This window comes from Lithobates pipiens, unplaced genomic scaffold (assembly GCF_037356315.1).
Source record: "Lithobates pipiens isolate NorthernLeopardFrog02 unplaced genomic scaffold, aLitPip1_a1.2 Scaffold_18, whole genome shotgun sequence".
In the NCBI taxonomy this organism is placed as follows: domain Eukaryota; kingdom Metazoa; phylum Chordata; class Amphibia; order Anura; family Ranidae; genus Lithobates; species Lithobates pipiens.
In genome coordinates, this window is record NW_027507758.1 from 640,089,682 (window position 1) to 640,116,248 (window position 26,567).

Below are 26,567 nucleotides of genomic sequence, written 5' to 3' on the forward strand. Positions count from 1 at the left end.
CAGATTGGGGTTCAGATTAGGGTTAGGGTTCTGATTAGGGTTCAGATTAGGGTTAGGATTCATATTAGGGTTCTGATTTGGGTTCAGATTAGGGTTACAGTTGAGATTAGGGTTTCAGATTAGGATTAGGGTTCAGATTAGGATTCTGATTTGGGTTCAGATTAGGATAAGGGTTCAGGTTAGGATTAGAGTCCAGATTAGGGTTCAGATTAGGATTAGGGTTCAGATGCTAACCCAAACCCTAACAGGAATGGGAACCCTAACTGGAATGCTAACCCTAACAGTAATGGAAACCCTAACTGGAATGGGAACTCGAACCCTAACTGGAATGGGAACCCTAACCCTAACTGGAATAGGGAACCTAACCCTAACTGGAATGGGAACCCTAACCCTAACTGAAATGCTAACCCTAACAGGAATGGGAACCCTAACCCTAACTAGAATGGGAACCCTAATCCTAACCAGAACCCTAACTGGAATGGGGACCCTAACCAGAAACCTAACCCTAACTGGAATGGGAACCCTAACCAGAACCCTAACCCTAACTGGATTGCTAACCCTAACAGTAATGGGAACCCTAACCCTAACTGGAATGGGAACTCTAACCCTAACCAGAACCCTCACTGGAATGGGAACCCTAACCAGAACCCTAACTGGAATGGGAACCCTAACTGGAATGGGAACCCTAACTGGAATGGGAACCCTAACCCTAACTGGAATGCTAACCCTAACAGGAATGGGAACCTTAACCCTAACCAGAACCATAAATGGAATGGGAACCCTAGCCCTAACTGGAATGCTAACCCTAACTGGAATGGGGACCCTAACCAGAACTCTAACCCTAACTGGAATGGGAACCCTAACCAGAACCCTAACTGGAATGTGAACCCTAACCCTAACCAGAACCCTAACTGGAATGGGGACCCTAACCAGAACACTAACTGGAATGGGAACTCTAACCAGAACTCTAACTGGAATGGGGACCCTAACCAGAACCCTAACTGGAATGCTAACCCTAACTGGAATGGGAACCCTAACCAGAACCCTAACTGGAATGGGGACCCTAACCAGAACCCCAACCCTAACTGGAATGGGAACCCTAACCCTAACTGGAATGCTAAACCTAACAGGAATGGGAACCCCAACCCTAACTGGAATGGGAACCCTAACCCTAACTGGAATGGGGACCCTAACAAGAACCCTAACTGGAATGGGAACCCTAACCAGAACCCTAACAGGAATGGGAACCCTAACCCTAACTGGAATGGGAACCCTAACCCTATCCAGAACCCTAACTGGAAAGGGGACCCTAACCAGAACCCTAACTGGAATGCTAACCCTAACTGGAATCTGAACCCTAACCCTAACTGGAATGGGAACCCTAACCAGAACCCTAACCCTAACTGGAATGCTAACCCTAACAGTAATGGGAACCCTAACCCTAACTGGAATGGGAACTCTAACCCTAACCAGAACCCTAACTGGAATGGGAACCCTAACTGGAATGGGGACCCTAACCCTAACTGGAATGGGGACCCTAACCCTTACTGGAATGGGAACCCTAACCCTAACTGGAATGGGAACCCTAACTGGAATGCTAACCCTAACAGGAATGGGAACCCTAACCCTAACTGGAATGGGAACCCTAACCAGAACCCTATATGGAATGGGGGCCCTAACCAGAACCCTAACCCTAACTGGAATGGGAACCCTAACCCTAACTGGAATGCTAACCCTAACTGGAATGGGAACCCTAACCCTAACTGGAATTTTGACCCTAACTAGAACCCTAACCCTAACTGGAATGGGAACCCTAACCAGAACCCTAACTGGAATGGGGACCCTAACTGGAATGGGGACCCTAACCAGAACCCTAACTGAAATGGGAACCCTAACTGGAATGCTAACCCTAACAGTAATGGGAACCCTAACCCTAACTGGAATGGGAACTCTTACCCTAACCAGAACCCTAACTGGAATGGGAACCCTAACCAGAACCCTAACTGGAATGGGGACCCTAACTGGAATGGGAACCCTAACTGGAATGCTAACCCTAACAGGAATGGGAACCCTAACTGGAATGGGAACCCTAACCCTAACCAGAACCCTAACTGGAATAGGGGCCCTAACCAGAACCTTAACTGGAATGGGAACCCTAACTGAAATGCTAACCCTAACTGGAATGGGAACCTTAACCCTAACTGGAATGGGGACCCTAACCAGAACCCTAACTGGAATGCTAACCCTAACTGGAATGGGAACCCTAACCAGAACCCTAACTGGAATGGGGACCCTAACTGGAATGGGAACCCTAACTGGAATGGGAACCGTAACCCTAACTGGAATCCTAAACCTAGCTGGAATGCTAACCTTAACCGGAACCCTAAACATATAGGGTTACAGTTGGAGTAGGGATTAGTGTTAGTGTTTGAATTAGGGTATCATTAGGGTTAGGCTTGGGATTAGAGTTAGGGTAACATTAGGGTTATGGTTAGGATTAGTGTTAGGGATGGTGTTAAGTTTTGGAATTGCGGTTAGTGCTATTTTTCTCTCACCAATACATTATTTACATATATTCTATCTAACCTCCCTTTCACTCTATTTTTTTATATGATTAATCTTACAGCATTTATGTACTCACAACCCTTTTTTGCATATATAACTTAATCAGCTTTGATGAATTGCTACGGCTGACCAACAGCTATTTAGAACGCCAGAATACCACAGAGATTACTGGTCACCTTAAGGTAACTAAATTTTGGATATTATATGTCATATTACAGATATAGTTTATAATATTAAAGTAAACAGGAAACCACTGTAAAGTTATTTTTCATTTAGTTTTTTTAAGACAAATCAAATTAAGCCAAAATAGGCTATCAAACAGTCTATTAACAATAATTTAAGAAACAAATACAAACCATAAAAAACAAGATATAACATTGGTAACGAAATAGAAACATAAATAACCGATCAAAAAGTATAACAGTATTTTATTTAAAGATTGTAAAAACTCTGAGATTCTTTTTCTAAAATATTTGTCATGTTTGAACTTGGCCCGGGAACCTCCGAATAATTTGTCATTGGATCACTCACGTAAGTCTGGGTCTATTTTGATTGTCATAATGGGACTTATAAATGGGCTCCATGCAAGGCCTTTTAGAGGCCATCTGATGATTTTGGGTGGCATAATAGTTGCCAATCCGGGATGCACTTGAAGTCTGTACCATGGGTGTGTTGCTTGGTCGGGTGAAGTCATAATTGGAGGGGGGCATCGGTGGTGTGTTGTATTGTCGTACAGGTGGGGAAATCACAGATGGAATAGGTGAAGGAATGGGATTTGGGATACCAGAAGTTTTCATTTCATATACGCTTTTTGCTGTATCGAAGCTTGAGGGGTAAGGATTTCAATTTTGGGGTGGAGGTGGATGGCTGGCTACCAAATGATCATGTGTTAGATCTACGGAGGGGATTTATTTTTGAACAGTGAATGAGTGAATACATGCCTGCACAGCCATTCTCGTGGCATAATAATTTTCTGGTGGTACCTCTTTTACTAAGGGAAGCAAGCTATTGATGAATAGTGTGTGGGGGCAGTGCTGTGCCTCCATTTGCTCAGATATTCCTGTAACAATATTGATGAGTTGCCGCGTGCCTTCATCCATCTCCTGTATGGGAGCTCTCCTGCTCATTTGTGAGCGCCTAGTGGATCTTGGTACAGAGCAAATATTGGGATATTGTTCTGCCTGCGGTTGTATCTGAGCCTATGGTGGTTCAGCCGCTAAAGGCTCCTCTTGAACAGACTGTTCCATTGTGGGCTTCTGCAAAGGGCTGCAGCCCACGTTTTCCTCCTCTTCCTCATCAGGTGCCTCGACTTGTCTTCTTTGACATGTACCCTCTTCCTCCTCCCAACTTGATTCGGTGCTGTAAAATAAAAAATGTTAACTATAATCATTGAGTACATATATAGTAATTTATGTTAGACACATTAATCAAAAAAAAAAAATGAGTTAGATTGAACGGGGTCTAGGGAAGGAAGGTGTGAGGGTGAGATGGAGGGGGAGGGAGGAATACTTAATAATTGCTTACTTCCGCAGTTCCAGGACTGGTTTTAGAAAAGCCAGGTAGCCAGCATATGCATATGGTTTTTTTCTTGCTGCAGCTGAGCCACTCTTTGTCTCACGTAGACTTCGTTCATATTTCGTATATGTGTCACGTAGACTGCGCCATCTTGTCTTTAGAGCAAACACTGTGAAAAAAGGGTGACTATTATTGATTATGCTTCTCTTTACTTACAGGTACCTTGCTACTGGCAATTCTTTTTCTAGTTTACATTTCGAATACAAGCTTGGAAAATCAACAGTGAGTTTGATTGTACATGAAACTTGTGCAGCTATCTGGCAAGTGTTAAAAGAGCTGGTGATGAAGAAGCCGACTAGAGAAGACTGGGCTAAAATAGCTGAAGTTTTTTGGCGGCGGTGCAACTTCCCAAATTGTGTGGGTGCGATCGATGGGAAGCACATCAGGATAATAAGCTCGATTCCGTAGTGGCTCAAAATACTTCAATTACAAAAAGTATTTCTCTTTTGTTTTAATGGCGGTAGCCGATGCAAATTATTCATTCACCTATGTTGATATTGGTTCTTATGGAAGTAGTTCGGACTCCAGCATCTTTTCGCATTCATCCTTTGGCAAGATGCTTCCGAGAACACTTTAAACCTTCCAGATAGTCAAGCACTTCCTGGAACTACTGAACCGCTGGAGCCTTATGTGTTTGTTGGAGATGAAGCATTTCCTATCTCTGAGCGACTTCTACGGCCATATGCCAAAAGGGGACTTACAGTAGAAAAGAGGGTGTTCAATTATCGACTGACCAGGGAAAGACGTGTAGTGGAGTGTGCTTTTGGCATACTTGCTAATAAGTGGCGTTTCCTGCGCTCTCCCATCTGCCTGAGCATGGAGCATGCAATTGGTGCAGTGCGAGCAGCCTGTGTATTGCACAATTTTGTCAGAGCTAGAGATGGCTACCTATTTGAGGACACACTGATGCATGAGCTTGAAGAGCCAACCTGGATAAGAACCCATGGGACCTACTCTGGGGAAAATGTTTGCCAGGACTTTACTGAGTATTTTATGTCAGAAAATGGGCAGCTATCATGGCAGCTAGATGCAATTGAGGCTTACAAATATAAAACACTGCACTCTGCAGAACATATTACATGGTCGTAGATTTCATTTGTTAAAATAAAGTAATACATTTGCTACAGTTAACATGTGTGTCTTGTCATTATTTTACATAGTGTGAGTGTGCGTGTTTGTGTACATATGGATTTTATGTAAAAAAAACACTACAGATTACCCTAATCTCAACCCTAATCTGAACCCTAAATAATGTATTTGGGTAGAGAGAAATAACCCGAACTGCAGTTCAAAACCCTAACCCCTAACCCTAACCCCAAACATAAGCCAAATGTTACACGAAATCTAAGCCTAAGCCTAATGAAACCCTATCCTTAATCTAAACACTAACCCTAATACCTACTCCAACTGTACCCCTATCCGGTTAGGGTTAAGGTTAGGGTTCCGATTAGAGTTAGCATTCCAATAACGGTTAGCATTCCAGTTAGGTTAGGGATAGCATTCCAGTTAGGGTTAGGGTTCCAGTTAGGGTTCCCATTCCAGTTAGGGTTCCCATTGCAGTTAGGGTTAGGATTCTGGTTAGGGTTCCCATTCCTGTTAGGGTTCCCATTCCAGTTAGGGTTAGGGTTCCCATTCCAGTTAGGGTTAGGATTCTGGTTAGGGTTCCCATTCCAGTTAGGGTTACAATTCTGGTTAGGGTTCCCATTCCAGTTAGGGTTAGCATTCCAGTTAGTGTTAGGGTTCCAGTTAGGGTTAGGATTCCAGGTAGGGTTAGGGTTTCCATTCCAGTTAGGGTTAGGATTCTGGTTAGGGTTCCCATTCCAGTTAGGGTTCCCATTCCTGTTAGGGTTAGGATTCTGGTTAGGGTTAGCATTCCTGTTAGGATTCTGGTTACCATTCCAGTTAGTGTTAGGGTTAGGATTCCAGTTAAGGTTCCCATTCCTTTTAGGTAGGGATGAGCTTCGTGTTCGAGTCAAACATACGTTCGACTCAAACATCGGCTGTTCGCCAGTTTGGCGAATTCCGAACATTATGGGCCGTTCGCGCCAAATTCATGTGGCGCTCACGGCCCACAATGCACTGCGATGGTGCAGTGCATTGCTGGCTCATGATTGGCCAAGCATGCACTGTGACCCCACATGCTTGGCCAATCACAGTGCCGGCAGTGAGGAAAGCCATGATTGGCCACAGGCAGGATGCCTGTGGCCAATCATAGCTCAGGCTGTGTAGTACACGCCCCACACTATGTAAGGCCGCCAGCGCGGTGGCCTTGTGTAGTGTGGGCGTCTGTAGCAGTTAGTGGGTGTTCTGTGTACCTTCAACACAGTATACACCGATCGTTATCGGAAGAATTTTTGTTCTTGCTCTTCTGTAGTGGTTGTTGTCTGCGTGCCCTGACCACAGTATACACCGCTATATTCACCTATATAGCTAGCGATATATCTATCTTTTATAATAGAGCGTGCAGTCAGTGTTAGGAGATTGTGCGTGCTGTCTGCGTGCTCTGAACGCAGTATACACCGCTATATCCACCTATATAGCTAACTATCTTGCTCGTTTTAAATAGAGCTTGCAGTCAGTTGTAGGAGATTGAGCTACACTTTAAAAATGTACCAGTTGAAAATTACAAACAGATTCAACTTAACGCAACAAATCTACACAGTCCCTGTCTTGTTTGCACCGCCTGTATACTGCTATTCTGAGTATATAGGGCCTGGGGCCACACACATCTCCTTTTTTAATATGGGTACGGGGTTCCCCTTAATATGCGTACAAGACCCAAAGGGGCTGGTAATGGGCAGGGAGGGCTACCCATGCCATTTTTCTCAATGATTTTCAACCATATTGCAGGAACCAGATATAACATTAAAACCACAAGCAGTTTTAAATGATGTTATTTCCATTAAATGTCATTTTGTGCAGGGACTGTTCTAAACACGGGAAACACGTGGCACTTCACAGGCATACCACAGACACCCCCCAGGCACGATATTTAAAGGAATATTTCACTTTTTTTTCAATTTAATTGTCATTAAAATCAGTGCTCCCGCCAAAACGGCCATTTTTTAAACTTTTTTTGCATTGACCCATGTCCCCTGGGGCAGGAACCAGGTCCCCAAACCCTTTTTAGGACAGTATCTTGCATATTAGCCGTTAAAATTAGCACTTTTAATTTCGAACGCTCGAGTTCTAACGTTCGTACGAATTTGGGGTCCGTTTGAAAGTTCTGGTGCGAACCGAACCGGGGGGTGTTCGGCTCATCCCTACTTTTAGGGTTAGGATTCCCATTCCAGTTAGGGTTAGGACTCTGGTTAGGGTTCCCATTCCAGTTAGGGTTAGAATTACCATTCCAGTTAGGGTTAGCATTCCAGTTAGTGTTAGGGTCCCCATTCCTGTTAGGGTTAGGATTCTGGTTAGGGTTAGGGTTCCCATTCCAGTTAGGGTTAGGATTCTGGTTAGGGTTACCATTCCAGTTAGGGTTAGGGTTCCAGTTAGGGTTAGGATTCCAGTTAGGGTTAGGGTTCCCATTCCAGTTAGGGTTCCCATTCCTGTTAGGTTTAGGATTCTGGTTAGGGTTAGGATTCTGGTTAGGGTTCCCATTCCAGTTAGAGTTAGGATTCTGGTTAGGGTTAGGGTTCCCATTCCAGTTAGGTTTACCATTCCACTTAGGGTTAGCATTCCGTTAGTGTTAGGGTTCATATTCCTGTTAGAGTTAGGATTCCAGTTAGGGTTAGGGTTCCCATTCCAGTTAGGGTTAGGATTCCAGTCAGGGTTAGCATTCCAGTTAGTGTTAGGGTTCCAGTTATGGTTAGGGTTCCCATTCCAGTTAGGGTTAGGGTTCCCATTCCTGTTAGGGTTAGGATTCTGGTTAGGGTTCCTATTCCAGTTAGGGTTAGGATTCTGGTTAGGGTTCCCATTCCAGTTAGGATTCTGGTTAGGGTTCCCATTCCAGTTAGGGTTTCCATTCCAGTTAGGATTAGGATTATGGTTCCCATTCCTGTTAGGGTTAGGATTCTGGTTAGGGTTCCCATTCCAGTTAGTGTTAGGGTTACCATTCCAGTTAAGGTTAGGGTTCCAGTTAGGGTTCCCATTCCAGTTAGGGTTCCCATTCCTGTTAGGTTTAGGATTCTGGTTAGGGTTAGGGTTCCCATTCCAGTTAGGGTTAGGATTCTGGTTAGGGTTAGGGTTACCATTCCAGGTAGGGTTAGCATTCCAGTTAGTGTTAGGATTCTGGTTAGGGTTCCCATTCCAGTTAGGGTTAGGGTTCCAGTTAGGGTTAGGATTCCAGTTAGGGTTAGGGTTCCCATTCCAGTTAGGGTTAGGATTCTGTTTAGGGTTCCCATTCCTGTTAGGGTTAGGATTCTGGTTAGGGTTCCCATTCCAGTTAGGGTTAGCATTCCTTTTAGGGTTTGGGTTAGCATTCTTGTTAGGGTTAGCAATCCTAACCCTAATCTGAATCCTAATCTGCATTGACCCATGTCCCCTGGGGCAGGAGCCAGGTCCCCAAACCCTTTTTAGGACAGTATCTTGCATATTAGCCGTTAAAATTAGCACTTTTAATTTCGAATGTTCGAGTCCCATAGACTTCAATGGGGTTCTAACGTTCGTATGAATTTGGGGTCCGTTCGAAAGTTCTGGTGTGAACCGAACCAGGGGGCGTTCGGCTCATCCCTACTTTTAGGGTTAGGATTCCCATTCCAGTTAGGGTTAGGACTCTGGTTAGGGTTCCCATTCCAATTAGGGTTAGGATTACCATTCCAGTTAGGGTTAGCATTCCAGTTAGTGTTAGGGTTCCAGTTAGGGTCCCCATTCCTGTTAGGGTTAGGATTCTGGTTAGGGTTCCCATTCCAGTTAGGGTTAGGATTCTGGTTAGGGTTACCATTCCAGTTAGGGTTAGGGTTCCAGTTAGGGTTAGGATTCCATTTAGGGTTTGGGTTCCCATTCCAGTTAGGGTTAGGATTCTGGTTAGGGTTCCCATTCCAGTTAGGGTTAGCATTCCGTTAGTGTTAGGGTTCATATTCCTGTTAGAGTTAGGATTCTGGTTAGGTTTAGGGTTCTCATTCCAGTTAGGGTTAGGATTCCAGTTAGGGTTAGGGTTCCCATTCCAGTTAGGGTTAGGGTTCCCATTCCTGTTAGGTTTAGGATTCTGGTTAGAGTTCCCATTCCAGTTAGGGTTAGGATTCCCATTCCAATTAGGGTTAGGATTCTGGTTAGGGTTCCCATTCCAGTTAGGGTTAACATTCCAGCCAGGGTTCCCATTCCAGTTAGGGTTAGGGTTCCAGTTAGGGTTAGGATTCCAGTTATGGTTAGGGTTCCCATTCCAGTTAGGGTTAGGGTTCCCATTCCTGTTAGGGTTAGGATTCTGGTTAGGGTTCCCATTCCAGTTAGGATTCTGGTTAGGGTTCCCATTCCAGTTAGGGTTCCCATTCCATTTAGGGTTAGGGTTAGGGTTCTGGTTAGGGTTCCCATTCCTGTTAGGGTTAGGATTCTCATTCCAGTTAGTGTTAGGGTTACCATTCCAGTTAGGGTTAGGATTTCAGTTACGGTTAGGGTTCCAGTTAGGGTTCCCATTCCAGTTAGGGTTAGGGTTCCCATTCCTGTTAGGTTTAGGATTCTGGTTAGGGTTCCCATTCCAGTTAGGGTTAGGATTCTGGTTAGTGTTCCCATTCCAGTTAGGGTTAGGGTTACCATTGCAGTTAGGGTTAGCATTCCAGTTAGTGTTAGGATTCTGGTTAGGGTTCCCATTCCAGTTAGGGTTAGAGTTCCCATTCCAGTTAGGGTTAGGGTTCCAGTTAGGGTTAGGATTCCAGTTAGGGTTAGGGTTCCCATTCCAGTTAGGGTTAGGGTTCCAGTTAGGGTTAGGATTCCAGTTAGGGTTCCCATTCCTGTTAGGGTTAGGATTCTGGTTAGGGTTCCCATTCCAGTTAGGGTTAGCATTCCAGTTAGGGTTCCCATTCCTTTTAGGGTTTGGGTTAGCATTCTTGTTAGGGTTAGCAATCCTAACCCTAATCTGAATCTTAATCCGATTCTGAACTCTAATCTGAATCCTAATCTGAACCATAAACCTAATCTGAACCCTAATCTGAAAACGAATCTTAATCTGAACCCTAACCCTAATCTGAATCTTAATCCTAATCAGAACCCTAATCTGAATCTTAATCCTTATCTGGACCCTAACCCTAATCTGAACTTTAATCTGAAACCTAATCCTAATCTGAACTTTAATCTGAACCCTAATATGAACCCTAATCCTAATCTGAACCTTAATCTGAACCCTAATCCTGATCTGAACTTTAATCTGAACCCTAATCTGAAACCTAATCCTAATCTGAACTTTAATCTGAACCCTAATCCTAATCTGAACCCTAACCTGAACCCTAATCCTAATCTGAACCCTAATCCTAATATGAACCCTAATCATAATCTTAACCCTAATCTGAACCCTAATCATAATCTTAACCCTAATATGAACCATAACCCTAATCTGAAATTCTAATCTGAACCCTCTGAACTCTAACCCTAATCTAAAACATAATATGTACACATTAGAATCAAGGTAAGCCCAAAGTGTATTGGGGCAGTTATACTTACACATGTCTTTCTGGACATTGGGTGTCATGCTGTCCCACTCTGGAAACGGGATCTTCACAATCTCCTGCCAGCCTGAGTTTTTTTTCCCAGTGTCTTTATGACGTGGGTCCCGGCAGTTTCACAGGTACTGCCTTTGTTGGACCAGCCTGATGAGGTCCTCATTTTCTATTCCGGTCTTTAGTCGTCTGCTGGTCATTTTTGTTGGAGTCTCCTCAGTCACTGATCACCACAGCACATGAGAGAAACAGGAAGTGGATTTATGAGGGGAAGGGTGGGGCTGTGAGGGAAAATGGATGGGAGGAGCTGGTGGGGGAAGCTGGAAAACATATTGCAGTGCTGTGAATGACCTATTGCGTTTATATTGCGAATTCAATTGATGTCTATGGGGCTGAATTCGCACGCACACGCACAAAACTCGCACAGGACCTTTTTTTCATGCAGGTTAAATCCGCAATGCAGTGATGTGCACAGGACTGATAGAATACAATATTAGAGTGACTTGCGATTTTGACAGATTGCAACGGCTCAAATTCGCAAGGGAAATTGCAGCAGTGTGAACCCAGCCTTAAGGGGGGGCTGAACTGTGGCCAGTAGCAGTGGAAACTGTCCTTGCACCAGTGGGCATAAACATCTCCATATTTGGTCTTAGTGGGAGGAATAGTGCCCCATTGTTGGCATCTTTAGAAGAAATGGTGCCCCATTATTGGTGTCAGTGGGAGAAATGGTGCCCCGTTGTCCTTGGTGTTAGTTGGCAGAATAACACCTCATATCAGTGAGAGGAATAGAGCCCCAAGGGCCGGATAAAGGCAAGCAAAGGGCCATATCTGGCCACAGTTTGGAGACCACTGTTCTAGATGGCTCCATCGTACAAACCTTGTAACAGTGAGGGATGGTGTGATCTTTCTGTGTGTAATCCCGAGAATACAGAGGACTGGGACATCTCTCTGGTGGGTTCCTGGTATTAGATCGCTCCAACATATCCTTGTGTGCATCTTTCACACCATATTCCTCATCCTCCTCTTTATACTTTTCTTTAACAACAAACTTCTCATCCCGGAGGTTTCTACTCTGAACATATAATAAAACATTCATTGTAACAAACATGCTGTGTATAAATTATATCTACCAATAATTGTCTACCTGATGATGGTGGGGGATGGTGTGATCTTCCTGTGTGGAATCCCGGGAATACAGAGGACGGGGACATCTCTCTGGTGGGTTTCTGTAGCTGGATGACTCCACCATGGTGTCCTGGTACAGGTCTTTGTGTTCTTTTAGAAGCTCTGACTCCTCCATCACCCCATCCTCATCATCCTCCTCTTTTATCTCCTCTTTAACATCAACTTTAGAATCTCTCAGGTTTCCACTCTGAATATAGAATACAAATGACATCAATGGTAACAATGCAGATAATGTACAGATCCTAATGATACTATCAGTGATTGTTCCTCATCTACCTGATGATGGTGGGGGATGGTGTGACCTTCCTGTGTGGAATCCCGGGAATACAGAGGACGGGGACATCTCTCTGGTGGGTTCCCATTACTGGATCCATCTGTAGGAAACACACACACTGACTGAATACATTGTTTCTATGTGTTTATCAGATGATGGGGGATCTAGGTGGAGCCTCCGTACTGCTCTCTCCTTTACAATAAAGTCTCCTCTTACCCGGTGATGTGAGGGGCGGCTGATTGTCCATCATGACGTCCTTCCCTGCACTGATAACCTCTCCTGTCATCAGCTTGATGTTCTCTCTGGTGACTTCTAGAATCTTCTTTGTATTTCTCTATTCTATCAGGGAGGGAGGTGGAGGCAATGTGATGGTCATATGATCTCCAGACTTCACAGGAGGAAAACTCTATATTTGAACACAAATAGTAAAATCAAATGACATTCCCAGAATCCTCCTCATCTCACCAACCAAGTCTCCATTTTTTATCAAACCCCACCGGGATATAATTTACCCAGACAGGGCCCCCCACTCTGTAGGTTAAAAGCTTGTTGCAAGGAATTCTGGGACCAACAATCTTGCTTTGCTTGTAAAAGGGACATTGGATGGAGGAGCTGTGAGGTCAGTGTGATGTCATAGAATTATCTGACACTGGATGAAAGGACATTGGGAAGAGGAGTTGTGAGGTCAGTGTGATGTCATAGGAGTCTCTGACTCTGGATGGAGGGACATTGGGAGGAGGAGCTGTGAGGCCAGTGTGATGTCATAATATTCTCTTACTCGGATTGGAAGGAAATTAGAAGGAGGAGTTGTGAGGGGCACTCTGCGAGAATTCTGTACACAGAATCATTTTTCCCGGGTGCGTCCCACCTCTCCCAAACTGAAAGATGAACTTTGTCTTTGGGCTTTGCCAGGACACATCATATTCCTGTGATCTCTGTGTACTCCGGAGACTTTACTGATCACATTTTAGGGTGAATATCTGAGACTGGGATCATTATGGAGACATTTGTTTTTTCAGGACATTTACTGCAAATTAAAAAAAATTTCCTAGTTGAATCTTATAAAATAAAGATATAAATAATCCCATCCCCCACCACTAATAAAAGTCATATAACCCGTTCCTATATACTGATCAGGTGGGGAAGTGATTGGTGGGAAAGGTGACACATCTCCAAAATGAGGGAATGTTCCGGCCCCACAAGTGGGGAGATGTTCTGCCTCTGAAGGAGGTAATCTACATTTCCACACTATATATGTGTGTATCATTATATTCTGGAGATAAAAGACATCACAGTGACTATGGAGGAAGAGGACGGACATGACGGGGGGTTACTGGGTGTAAATAGAAAATAAGATCTTATTACCTCCTCTGCTGCCACTTCCAGTAATGTCTTCTCAATTCCATCAATGTCTCCTCTCTAACTTCCTCCCAACTGACCCCCTCACCCGGAACTTCCTGTCTGTACCTGACATCACTTCCTTTCTTCCATAGAGACTTCCTGTGTAAAAGTGAGATCTCCACCTTGTGGAGCTCAGAGGAACTGCAGCCCTGAGAAGCATCTCATAGTGTGAACACGGGCTTGGGCTGTGTGTGTATATGTACTGTATATCCTTATCCACTTGAGCCCCAGAAGAATTTACCCCCTTCCTGATCAGGCCATTTTTTGCCATACGGCACTGCATCGCTTTAACTGACAATTGCACATTCGTGCAACGTTGTACTAAAAAAAAATTGATGTCCTTTATTTCCCACAAATAGAGCTTTCTTTTGGTCTTATTTGATCACCTCTGCGATTTTTTTTGCGCTATAAACAAAAAAGAGTGACATTTTTGAAAAAAAACACAATATTTTTGACTTTTTGCTATAAAACTATTTTTTTCCTCAGTTTAGGCAGATATGTTAATGACATATTTTTGTTAAAAAAAAAATAATAAAATCGCACTAAGCATATATTGATTGGTTTGTACAAAAGTTATAGCGCCTACAAAATAGGTTATTGATTTATGACATTTTAATTATTATTATTTATTAGTAATGGCGGCGATCTGCGATTTTTATCGGGACAGCGACACAGCAGCAGACAGATCGGACACCTTTTTGAAACCATTGACATTTATGCAGCGAGCAGTGTTATAAATTGCCACTGATTATTATTATTATTATACAGGCTTTATATAGAGCCAAACAGTTTGCGCAGCGCTTAACAAAATGAAGGTAGACATTACAGTTACATTACAATTTGGTACAAGAAGAATCAGAGAGCCCTGCTCACGAGAGCTTGCAATCTAGGAATGACTGTATAAATGTCACTGGCAGGGAAGGGGTTAACACTAGGGGGATCAAGGGGTTAAATGTGTTCCCACACTGTGTGTTCTAACTGTGGGGGGATGGGACTGACAGGGGGAGGAGACCGATCATTGTTCCTATATACTAGGAACACACGATCTGTCTTCTCTCCCCTGACACAGATCCACGTTCCTGCTCTGTCACAAGATCATAGGTACCCAGTGGATATTGTGACGCCCCCTATACCTCTTAAAGCGCCCGTCGTACAGCTACCCAGCGGGCAGTTGGCATGTGGTTATAGCTGGGTCATCTCCACTCCCACCAAGGGGGATAGAGATATATTACTGCCTAGTCCTGCCTTTTTAAGCCAGGGTTCCTCAAAAGTTTTCTAGGGGTTCCTTGAGCAATAAACAATTTCTGTAAATAATAATGGTGTAGAACTAGATGAGGGTGCGTTTTCCTGCGCACCAAGGGCCACTTAACTAAAACTTAACCTTTATTGTAAATCATAAAAGGTATGTAAATGACCATATCAGGTATACCTGTAGGATGAGGTCAATGTCATTATATATGAATCGTTTTGTCTCTATGTGGTAATATTAACATCTACAAATTTTAAATAGTGAAACTTCTCTTGATATATACATATAGACAACATGAGGGTTATAATCTCCTCCTACATTCAATATAAGGCTCCAGGCTGTATAGAGGACATGTAAATTCAGGGTCTACTCACCAACATCACCTGGTATCAAGAGATGGGGGTACATCTGTCTCTCCTCCCATCTATTGGCCACATAAAAATGAGATCTGGATCAAAAATTTTCCTACAACAAAATCCGTTCACGTAAATTCCGATTGTGTGTACACAATTCTGACGCACAAAATTCCATGCATGCTCGGAATCAAGCAGAAGAGCAGCACTGGCTATTGAACTTCCTTTTTCTCGGCTCGTCGTACATGTTGTACATCACCGCGTTCATGACGTTTGGAATTTCTGACCAACTTTGTGTGAACGTGTGTATGCAAGACCCAACACCCGTCTGAAAAAAAAACATGAATTTTGTTGTCAGAATGTGCGATTGTGTGGACACGGCATAAGTGTTTGTGAAATCTTACACCACAAAATGTACTCAGCCAATGAAAGGTAATGACTCCATTTTTATTTTTCTCCTACTATCAATGGTCAACACGGTACAACACTTCATCCATGTCTTTGGTGATCTCTGATCTCCTTATGAACTCAGGGATGAACAATTCCTATCTCCTGACACCCGGGACATGCAGTTCTGAGGGCCGGACAGGCAAGGTTTTTTTTTTTTTTAACATTTAGTCTGCTGTGGGCAAGCAAGGAGCTGGTTTACTTGTTGGATGGAAGCATTCGGGTGGTTGAGTGAATGTTTCAACCCCCCCCCCCCCCAGTAAAGTGCCCCCACCCCGACACACAACTGCTATGTATCTCTGGCTCCTCTTGCCCATCTGTGGACCCAGGACCAGCATGAAGGCCGGGAAAGAATATAATGCAGTGTGATCTGTATTGCATTAATTCAGTGAAGCACAGGGGAGACATTGGGGGGGTCTTTTAGACCCTCCAAAAAACTTGAGGCGTCCTCCAAAATTATGGACAGTCTTGAGGCGCCCCAATCTAAAATGTAAAAACTATTCTAATAGTTCCAAATACAGTAATGCAACAACATACACACACATAGGATACCCAACATTATAAGTGATTTATTCTTCCATAGCAAATACACTTTTACAAACTGGTACTGATTGGTATTCCAATGTTTCTCTTCTCCCTGTTTTTCTCCATCATTTAGCTAATTAGACGCCAAAGCTGATGGAGAGTGGCGGGGGAGGGTCACACAAGGATGATATTCAGGCAACTGGCATCCTCCTAATCAGCTCATGATGTGATTGGTCGTTAGGAGGTTGGCAGCTAGAAGGTTGTAATGGTGTACAATGAAAACCTGAGGCTTTGTGTAACTAAAAGGCTTCATCCACCCTCCGGATTGTATACAATTTTGGGGCAATTGTTTGGCATTTTGCCAAGGCACCCCTGAAGAAACATCAAGGCACCCTGTTTGAAAAAGGCTGCTCTAGGTAATGAAAAAATAATTTCTTGTAATTGTGCAAAATTCTATTTAAACCCAGGCACATAACCCCCCACCAAAAAAAAAATCTGAGGTCCCGCCCCCACATATACATGTACAAACAGACTTACACATTGGGGCACCTACGTCTGAAAATGTTGATTGCGATACACGTTACATATCGCCGCACACCAGAATAAGAGCAATAAATCTATCCCCAGACCTCCTTCGTAACAACAAACTGATGAACTATAGGGGCTTTTAAAGCGTCACCTATAGAAAATATAGAGTACTGAAAGATGTCACCATTTCACAGGCGCACACAAATTTAAGGTTTTACATGTTGGGTATCTATTTACTCGATGCAACTTCCAGCTTTTATATTTTTACCAAAAAGTTGGGTAATTTATTGTGTTTTTGTGCCCCCCAAAATTAACTTTAGTGTGTTTTTTTATAGAAATATTGTGTTTCCTAGACTTTTGCAATAATATTGCGTGACAGTGATGGCGAACCTTGGCATCACAGATGTTTTGGAACTACATTTCCCATGATGCTCAACAACAGTGCTGAGTGAATGAGCATCATAGGAAATGTAGTTCAAAAACATCTGGGGTGCCAAGGTTCACCATCACTGCTCTAGGGTGTCTGCTTTCAGAAAATATATCATGTTTTGGGGGTTTTATATAATCTTAAGGCCTAAAATTATTTTTTAACTCCTTCCCACCAGGCTTATAGCAGAATGACAGCCAGTCGGTGGTTCCATTATCCTGACTGTACATCATATGATGTTCATAAGAATAAGCCGCTCGGGCGCGCAGCGATCAGTGGTACGTTGTGTCACTCTGACACACCCCATCTCCAATCTCGGTAAGGAGCCTATGATGTAGGCTCTTTACCATGTGATCAGCTGTGTCCAATCAAAGCTAATCCCATCATAACCAGGAAGTGCCGATTATCGGCTTTCCTTTATTCATGCTGACAAGGTACGAGTAGAGGAGAAACGATTAGCAGATCTCCTGACGGGGGGATCTGCATTGATATTCAGCATTGATTACCTGTACAGGCCCATCAGTAATGATCACCAGTGGTGCCAATCAGTGCCTTACCAGGTAGCCTGTCAGAACCCTCCTCATCAGTGTCCCTTATCAGTGCTGCATATTAGTGCCTCCTCATCAGTGAAGGAGAAAACTTACTTATTTACAAAATTTTATAACAGAAACAAAGAAAAAAAAAAGTTTTTTTCTGAATTTTCTATCTTTTTTTATTTGTAGCACAAAATATAAAAATTCCCAGTGATCAAATACCACCAAAAGAAAGCTCTATTTGTGGGGAAAAAAGATAAACATGTCATATGGGTACAAAGTTACGTGACTGCACAATTGTCAAAGTGTGAGAGAGCTGACAGATGAAAATTGGTCTGGGCAGGAAGGGGGTGAAAGTGTCCGGTATTGAAGGGGTTAAACATCTGGGGGGGAAAAAACCCACAAAACCAGCTGTGGCAGTGAAAGGGTTAAAGGTAATTTTCACCCTCGGGAAGATGTTACATGTTCCTGCAGCGGCTCAGCGATCCGAGTCCTCTGCGTGACAGCAGTGTGGGGAGAAGTTCCCCGTACCAGCTGTCATTTTATGAAAGGAGCGTAGCTGTGCCATTCGTTCACAGAGTTCTGTCCTTTGCCGATCTCGGCTTGTAGTTTTCAATGAACTCCACACCGCTGCTGAGCTCTCTGGTAGATGAGGAAGGAGATTGTCATAAGGGACAAGGAGATTGTCATAAGAGACAAAGGAGATTGTCATAAGAGACAAAGGAGATTGTCATAAGAGACAAAGGAGATTGTCATAAGAGACAAAGGAGATTGGGACCCCGATTTAGTCCCTTGGACAAGTTGTTTTTTTTTTTAAATGTCCACACCCCTGGAACTGTTTCTTCCATGATGAAGATCAGCCATGGAGCATATCCAAGGTGTATATCAGGGTGTGCTTCTTCCCCACATGAGAGCTGTGATGTCCAGCAACATTCATATAGAAGACATTTCCCGCACTCAAGGCACTAATACACCTCAAGGGTTGTGTGGGATCCCTGATGTACAGGAAGACTGGACTTCATTGAGGAACAATCCCTTCACTCAGGACAGGAATACGGCTTCTCCCCAGTGTGAGATCTCCGATGTCTGGAAAGACTGGACTTTCGTGAAAAACATTTCCTGCACTCAGGACAGGAATACGGCTTCTCCCCCGTGTGAGATCTCTTATGTGTAGAAAGATGGGACTTCACTGAAAAACATTTCCCGCACTCAGGACAGGAATACGGCTTCTCTCCTGTGTGAGATCTCTGATGTGTGTAAAGATGGGACTTCCGTGAAAAACATTTCCCGCACTCAGGACAAGAATACGGCTTCTCCCCTGTGTGAGATCTTTTATGCACAATAAGATTGGATTTAGAATGGAAACACTTTTCACACTCAGTACAGGAATACGGCTTCTCCCCTGTGTGAGATCTCTGATGTGTGGAAAGATGGGACTTATGTGAAAAACATTTCCCACACTCAGGACAGGAATGTGGCTTCTCACCTATGTGAGTTCTTTTATGCACATTAAGACGACAATTATAACGGAAACACTTCCCGCACTCAGTACAGGAAAAGCTCTTATCTGTTGGAAGGACAGCACCGTCCCTCACAGTCTGAGGTTCCTCAGGATAAGAGGAATACGATGGTCCATCTACACTATGTGGTGCCGGATGGACACTTGAGGTAGTCAGGTTTTCTCCTGGACTATACTGTGTGATGTCCTCATCTTCTACTTTACAGTCTGGAGACAAAGTGAGACAATCCTCTGAGGTTTTCCTCATCTCCCGTCCATCTACTAAAATAGAAATAAAAAGATTATACTAGACATGAGCAAAATTGGTTCCCCTAAACCAGGACTCCGCCCACATCAGACAGTTTTGTCTCTGAGGATCTTACAATTCCCCCCTCAAGGTAACTCGTAAATGGGTCCTCTGTAGGGCGCCAACTAATGATTATTTTCAGAATTGATTAGTTGGCTTATTATTGTTTAGATTAATCGACTAGTTGGATAAAAACCTCAAAAAAGGTTGGTGTATAATTTAGTTAATATTCTTGAATATCTATATACAGCGTTAAATATAAATATCCAGATATATAGTTGGATATTTATCTGCTAGATATCAGAATAAGAGATCAACATTAATAAAATATAAAAATAAAAAAAAGAAGAGGTAAAACGCTGTTTTGCAGATGATCAGACAGGAGTGTAATATAATATGATGGATGACAGACTCCCTTGTCATAGACAGGTAGGTGGGTACAAGCTCCCTGCACCTGATGTCACTTATGCTGACCGTACACAAACTAATTTTTGTTTCAAAAAAACATTCATCCAATTTTCTAACCATTAGTGGGTCAAATCAGCATTCATTTTCCACCACAGTGATGGGAAAATTCAAAGGAGCAGAACAGAAAACTTTTCTTCACCGAACAACTTTTCACATCGTGTATGTGGTTTTTACTCAGAAGTTACATTCATTTTATAATTGAATGTTAAAAGCAAGTGGAATTTTCTAACGACACTCGTCCATTCATCAAATGTACAAATAATTTTCATATAAATATTTGTGTGAATATTCTCGTCCAAAAATCGATCCATGTATGGCCAGCATAGGACATTTAGTAGCAGCAGCATGATTATTTTTAATCATCTGTTATGATGGGGTTATAAAATATTCCTTTATAGTAAAAAAACATCAGATAATCACTACTATAAGGGATTCATTCATACTGTGAAATAGTGAAAGTAATATATCTTATATCATATACATCTATAAAGTAATAAATATACCCAGAAGTAGGATATATGGGCATTTTAGCTGGGAGTCACACATGAAGATATATGAGGGGTGGGGGGGAGAGGGGGCATTTATATTAAAGTAATACTGAAAGCTGAGACCTTTTTCATGGATATAATAATTTTATATATAAATGCACAATACTAGTAAACTTTTACTTTTTGTAATAGTAATGCCTTCTATCACCTTCAGTCTATCAGCCTCCACCTTCTCTGGGGTCAGATGCTGATCTTCCCCACCCAGAGCCCTTAAAGTCATTGTATATGTTGGATTACTTTTTTAAACAAACTTTCATACTTACCTGCTCTGTGTAATGGTTTTGTACAAAGCAGCCCTGATTCTCCACTATGGACTCCCCTTCCCCTCACTTCTGGCTCCTCCTGCCTTCAGAGTGCCCCTATCAGAAGCCATATAGTATAGAGTTCTCCAATTGAAAGGTACAAAGTATAGTATAGAGTTCCCCTATAGGAAGTCACAAAGTATAGTATAGAGTTCCTCTATAGGAAGGTAAAGGTTTGCCTTTAGCATCACTTGCTTCCTTCTCTTGCCCAGGACTACATGTCCCATGAGACATTGCTCCTCACATATTCAAGTTCTCAGGCATTTTCTGACATGTATGGATGGTGTACTGAGGTGTATTTTCTGATATGTAAAGAATGCATTCTGTATGCAGGCCAATTAATCGACTGCCCTACTAATCGATTATGAAAATAGTTGACAGCTATTTTCATAATCGATTATAATAAATTTTTTGTTTCAACCCTACATCTCGGAATCTCCTACGAGTTCATTTCTTTATTCATGGACCTTAGTCAGAGAGTGAGTAAACAACGAGAACTGTCTTTTATAGGAGTGACAGTGATGAGGAGATTATAGGATGAGTGTCCCCATCCCCTCTATCACTCATTGCCATCTTCCCAACACAAGAAGTCCTGCACTTCCTTATTTAGTCCATGATTTAAAGATAATGAACAGCCTCACATCAAAGAAAAAATATATATAACATATCCAATATCCAAGTGCACCCTCATCCCAATTTAACTGAAAAAATAAATTTGAAATCTCTGGTCTCCAATCAGAGATGCCAAGGGAGTGTGAGCTCACACTCCCTCGGCATCTCTGATTGGAGACCAGAGATTTCGAATTTATTTTTTAGTCCATGATTTAGTCATGAATAACAGCAAGGCTGAGCCCCAGCAGAGGTCAGAGAGAGGATGGTGGAGAACAACCAAGATGAAGACTGGACTGATCCAGAAGACCCCCATCATTGGGTTATTGACTCCTTTATCACTTTCTGTTTAAGGTTCCAAAGTTTGAGGATGTTATCACATTATTATCAACATGTAAAAGTCTGTGCTCCAATCAAATCATCAGATATAAAATGTCCAGCTGGTAGGAATGGGTGGAAAAAAAAAGTTAGGACTATGTAATGTACAACTTGTTATATAGGATACAACATTTAGGATTTAAAATTATCAGAATAATGCAATGTACAACACAGAGTATATAGTGCATGGGTCAGGAGTATGTAATGTACAATATAAATTATACAGTGCAGAGGTCAGGATATTATTGGTATTCAGCAATCAGTGGAAGCTTTCTTCCTTTTGGTAATGGTTTTCATAACTTCCCCAATCATTCATTGTGTAGTCACTTTGGTGATACACTTTATTTTTTTCACAAAAGCCCTATGGGCCTTTACTCAGCACTAACCACAGTTATATATTGGGGACGATATCTCTAATAATGCTCACTTCTTGTTCTCTGTTCACCCCTTATGTTAAGTATAAAGTGCAGAGATCAGGAGTATGCAAAGTACAATATAGATTATAAAGTGTAAGGGTCAGGACTCATAATATTGGTATTCAGTAATCAGTGGAAGATTAAATATTTACATGAGACAAGTTGCAAAAGTCCCGCACCGCTGCCTCCCATCTCCTGAGACTGCACTCAGTGACTTGGGTCTGAGACTATACAGACATATCTCTCCACCCAGCACAGTCAGTAGACAACAGAGCAAGTAATCCTGGGAGAATTGTTCTGTCAGAGATCTTGCCATACCCGGGTATGGGGCATAAGACCCAAAGCACATACAGGTGCCTAGGTCTAGTAAAGTCTATGGTGAAAATGAACATTTTGATGAAAGCTGAACTCCAGAATCTCCATAAATCCAGTCTAGAGACATAAATTGTGTCGGCAGCACAGAGAAGGAAGATTATCGGAGAGAAATCCAGGAATACAGGACGGGGAACACAGCTCAGGAAAGTGACCAGGGGATTACAGGCTGATATCACCCAGCCCCGCCCTACTCTGGACCAATCAGTGAGCAGTATGGGTGGAGGAATGTATTTAGTGTTAATGACCCACCTGTGCTGATCTCTGTAGGAGTGTCCTCCTCTATAAATGTCCCCGTTATTCCATCCTCCTCCATAGACTGCTGATCATCCCTCACATACCTCTCTTCTTCTTCTGATTTAATCTCAAATTCTATATCGATTGGATCTCCACTCTAAATCAAGAAAATTATAGAAAATATCATCTGTAAGATATAAGCTTTATTATTGTGACATCACATAAAAAATCCACAAATTGTCTCTATATTGCTGTGTACACATGATCGCACATTCTGATAACTAAATCCATGTTTTTTTTCCGATGGATGTTGGCTAAAACTTGTCTTGCATGCACACGGTCACACTTATGTTGTCGGAAATTCCGATCGCCAAGAACGCGGTGATGTACAACAACGTATGTCAAGCCGAGAAAAATTAAGTTCAATAGCCAGTGCGGCTCTTCTGCTTAATTCCAAGCATGCATGGAACTTTGTGGGTCGGAATTGTGTACACACGATCGGAATTTCCAACAACTGATTTTGTTGTTGAAAAATTTGAGATCCAGATCTCAAATTTTGTTTGTCGGAAATTCCGACAAAAAATGTCTGATGGAGCCTACACATGGTTGGAATTTCTGACAACAAGCTCCCATCAAACATTTGTTGTCGGAAATTCCGACCGTGTGTACGCAGAATAAGTGTTTTATAAGCTCCATCCCACCAACCTTGTAATAGTGAGGGATGGTGTGATCTTCCTGTGTGGAATCCCGGGAATACAGAGGACGGGGACATCTCTCTGGTGGGTTCCTGGTATTTGGTGGTTCCATCATATCCTTGTGTCCTTCTGAAAACTCCTCCATCACTCCATACGCCTCATCCTCCTCTTTATACTCTTCTTTAACATCAATATTATCATCCCCGAGGTTTCCACTCTGAATATATAATAAAACATTAATTGTAACAATCATGCTGTGTATAAATCAGAACTACCAATAATTGTCAATCATCTACCTGATGATGGTGGGGGATGGTGTGACCTTCCTGTGTAGAATCCCGGGAATACAGAGGACGGGGACATCTCTCTGGTGGATTTCTGTAGCTGGATGACTCCACCATGATGTCCTGGTACAGATCTTTGTGTTCATTTATAAACTCTGACTCCTCCATCACTCCATCCTCATCATCCTCCTCTTTTATCTCTTCTTTTACCGCAACTTTAGAATCTCTTGGATTTCCACTCTGAATATAGAATAAAAATGACATCAATGGTAACAATGCAGATAATGTACAGATCCTAATGATACTATCAGTGATTGTTCCTCATCTACCTGATGATGGTGGGGGATGGTGTGACCTTCCTGTGTGGAATCCCGGGAATACAGAGGACGGGGACATCTCTCTGGTGGGTTCCCATTACTGGATCCATCTGTAGGAAACACACACACTGACTGAATACATTGTTTCTCTGTGTTTATCAGATGATGGGGGATCTAGGTGGAGCCTCCGTACTGCTCTCTCCTTTACAATAAAGTCTCCTCTTACCCGGTGATGTGAGGGGCGGCTGATTGTCCATCATGACGTCCTTGTAGAGATCCTTGTGTCCTTCTAAATACTCCCACTCCTCCATGGAGAAATAGACAGTGACATCCTGACACCTTATAGGAACCTGACACACACAATGATACAGTCACCATCCAGACACATCCCTTGTCTGTTACTGGATAATGTCCCAAAATTCCCAGAATCCTCCTCACCTCTCCTCCATCATCTCTCTGGTGACTTCTAGAATCTTCTTTGTATTTCTCTATTCTATCAGGGAGGGAGGTGGAGGCAATGTGATGGTCATATGATCTCCAGACTTCACAGGAGGAAAACTCTAGATCTGAACACAAATATTAAAATCAAATGATATTCCCAGAATCCTCCTCACCTCACCATTCAGGTCTTCATTTTATTAAAGCCCTACTTCAGACTGAGATATGATTAACCCATGCAGGACCCCCACACTATGTAGGTTAAAAGCTTGTAGCAGGCAGTCTGATGTCATTACATACAATGCAAGTCCAACAGTCCCACTTTGCTAGTGAGGATGCCAAGGGTCCACCCACATCCTAAGAGGATCAGAAAAAAAAAGCCAGATGGATGGACATTGGGAGGAGGGGCTGTGATGTCAGTGTGATGTCAAAGGACATATAGACTCTGGGTGGAGGGACATTAGGAGGAGCTGTGAGGTCAGTGTGATGTCATAGGACATATAGACTCTGGATGGAGGGACATTAGGAGGAGCTGTGAGGTCAGTGTGATGTCATAGGACATATAGACTCTGGATGGAGAACATTGGGAGGAGGAGCTGTGAGGTCAGTGTGAGGTCATAGGACATATAGACTCTGGATGGAGGGATATTGGGGGGAGGAGCTGTGAGGTCAGTGTGATGTCATAGGACATTTAGACTCTGGGTGGAGGAATATTAGGAGGAGGAGCTGTGAGGTCAGCATGATGTCATAGGACATATAGACTCTGGATGGAGGGACATTGGGAGGAGGAACTGTGAGGTCAGTGTGATGTCATAAGACATATAGACTCTGGATGGAGGGACATTGGGAGGAGGATCTGTGAGGTCAGTGTGATGTCATAGGACATATAGATTCTGGATGGAGGGACATTTGGATGGGGAGATTTGAGGGGTCCTCCATATGAGGCTCCTGTGCAAACCAAATCATTGTTCCTGGGTGTGTCCTACCTCTCCTAAACTGAAGAGTGAACCTTGACCTTTACCATACAGAAATCTGTTATTAATCTGTGAAAGTAAGCTCTCATGTGATCAGGTGACGTGCGAGGTGCAGAATATGGGGTAAAGGGTGCAGGACACAGGACATGTGGTGCAGGGTGCAGAACATGGGGTGAATGGTGTAGGTCAGCACAGGTTTGCAGAATGCAATCCCCCCTTCCCCTGTGTCCTCTTGCATGTCCTTTACATAGAAAATAATATCTTATTACCTCCTCTCCTGCACTTCCAGCAATGTCTCCTTGCTATTTCCTCCCGACTCACCTCTCACCTGGAACTTCTTATCTGTACCTGACATCACTTCCTGTCTTCTGAGCTCCACCATTGATAGGAAGCATGTTGCCTCCACAAATCCACTTTTTTTTTATTTTCAAATGAACTTTAATGTAACAACCAACAAATAGACGATACTACAGGAAGTGGAGATCACATGATTTTTGTGTAGAGTGGCGCTCCAATAACTGCAGTCTGCAGCATGTACTGATCCATTCTGTTGTTCTTATTCATCGAGCCTAGGATTTTCAGAAATACAAGATATTTTTGGTAGGTTTTGTACTTTCTGTTAAAGTGCTGTCCTTAATCACTTCAATACCCCCCCCCCCCGGCCCATTTTCAGCTTTTAGCACTGTCACACCTTGAATGACAATTGCGCGGTCATGCTACACTGTAACCACGTGAGTTTTTAATAATTTTCTTCACACAAATAGAGCTTTCTTTTAGTGGTATTTCATCACTGCTGGGTTATTCATGTTTAACTTAAAAAAAAGTTTTCCTTAGTTTCGGTCAGTACGTTTTGTAAATAGGGAATTTTTCTCCTTTCACTGATGTGTGCTGATGAGGTTGCACTGATAGGCGGCACTGATGAGCAGATAATGATGGGCACTGAAAGGCAGCACTGACTGGCATCACTGATGGGCACTGATTGACGTCACTGATGGGTGCTGACTGGTGGCACTGATTGGTGCCACTGATGGGTACTGATTGGTGGCACTGGGGGGGTTTTACTATAATCAGGGCA

General features: G+C 42.9%; 3 protein-coding genes across 3 annotated transcripts in view; 1 reads left to right on the forward strand and 2 right to left on the reverse strand.

Moving 5' to 3' along the window:
* Positions 1-26,567, reverse strand: part of LOC143986899 (uncharacterized) — a 549,767-nt gene that overhangs the window by 484,713 nt on the left and 38,487 nt on the right. Inside the window, 2 exon segments of the mRNA XM_077485306.1 lie at positions 23,776-24,003; positions 24,093-24,190. Of these exon segments, the coding sequence (XP_077341432.1) occupies positions 23,776-24,003; positions 24,093-24,190 (326 nt within the window).
* LOC143989561 (uncharacterized) overlaps positions 1-26,567 on the forward strand; it is a 470,483-nt gene that overhangs the window by 183,361 nt on the left and 260,555 nt on the right. The window lies entirely within an intron of this gene.
* On the reverse strand, positions 2,895-15,406 carry LOC143989839 (uncharacterized). Its single transcript, XM_077490118.1, has 7 exons — positions 15,211-15,406; positions 12,403-12,592; positions 12,189-12,286; positions 11,872-12,099; positions 10,732-11,799; positions 4,090-4,249; positions 2,895-3,924 (listed from the first exon to the last, which is right to left on the reverse strand). The coding sequence occupies exons 2-5, from the start codon at positions 12,470-12,472 to the stop codon at positions 11,476-11,478; spliced, it is 720 nt and encodes a 239-aa protein (XP_077346244.1). The 5' UTR covers positions 12,473-12,592; positions 15,211-15,406; the 3' UTR covers positions 2,895-3,924; positions 4,090-4,249; positions 10,732-11,475.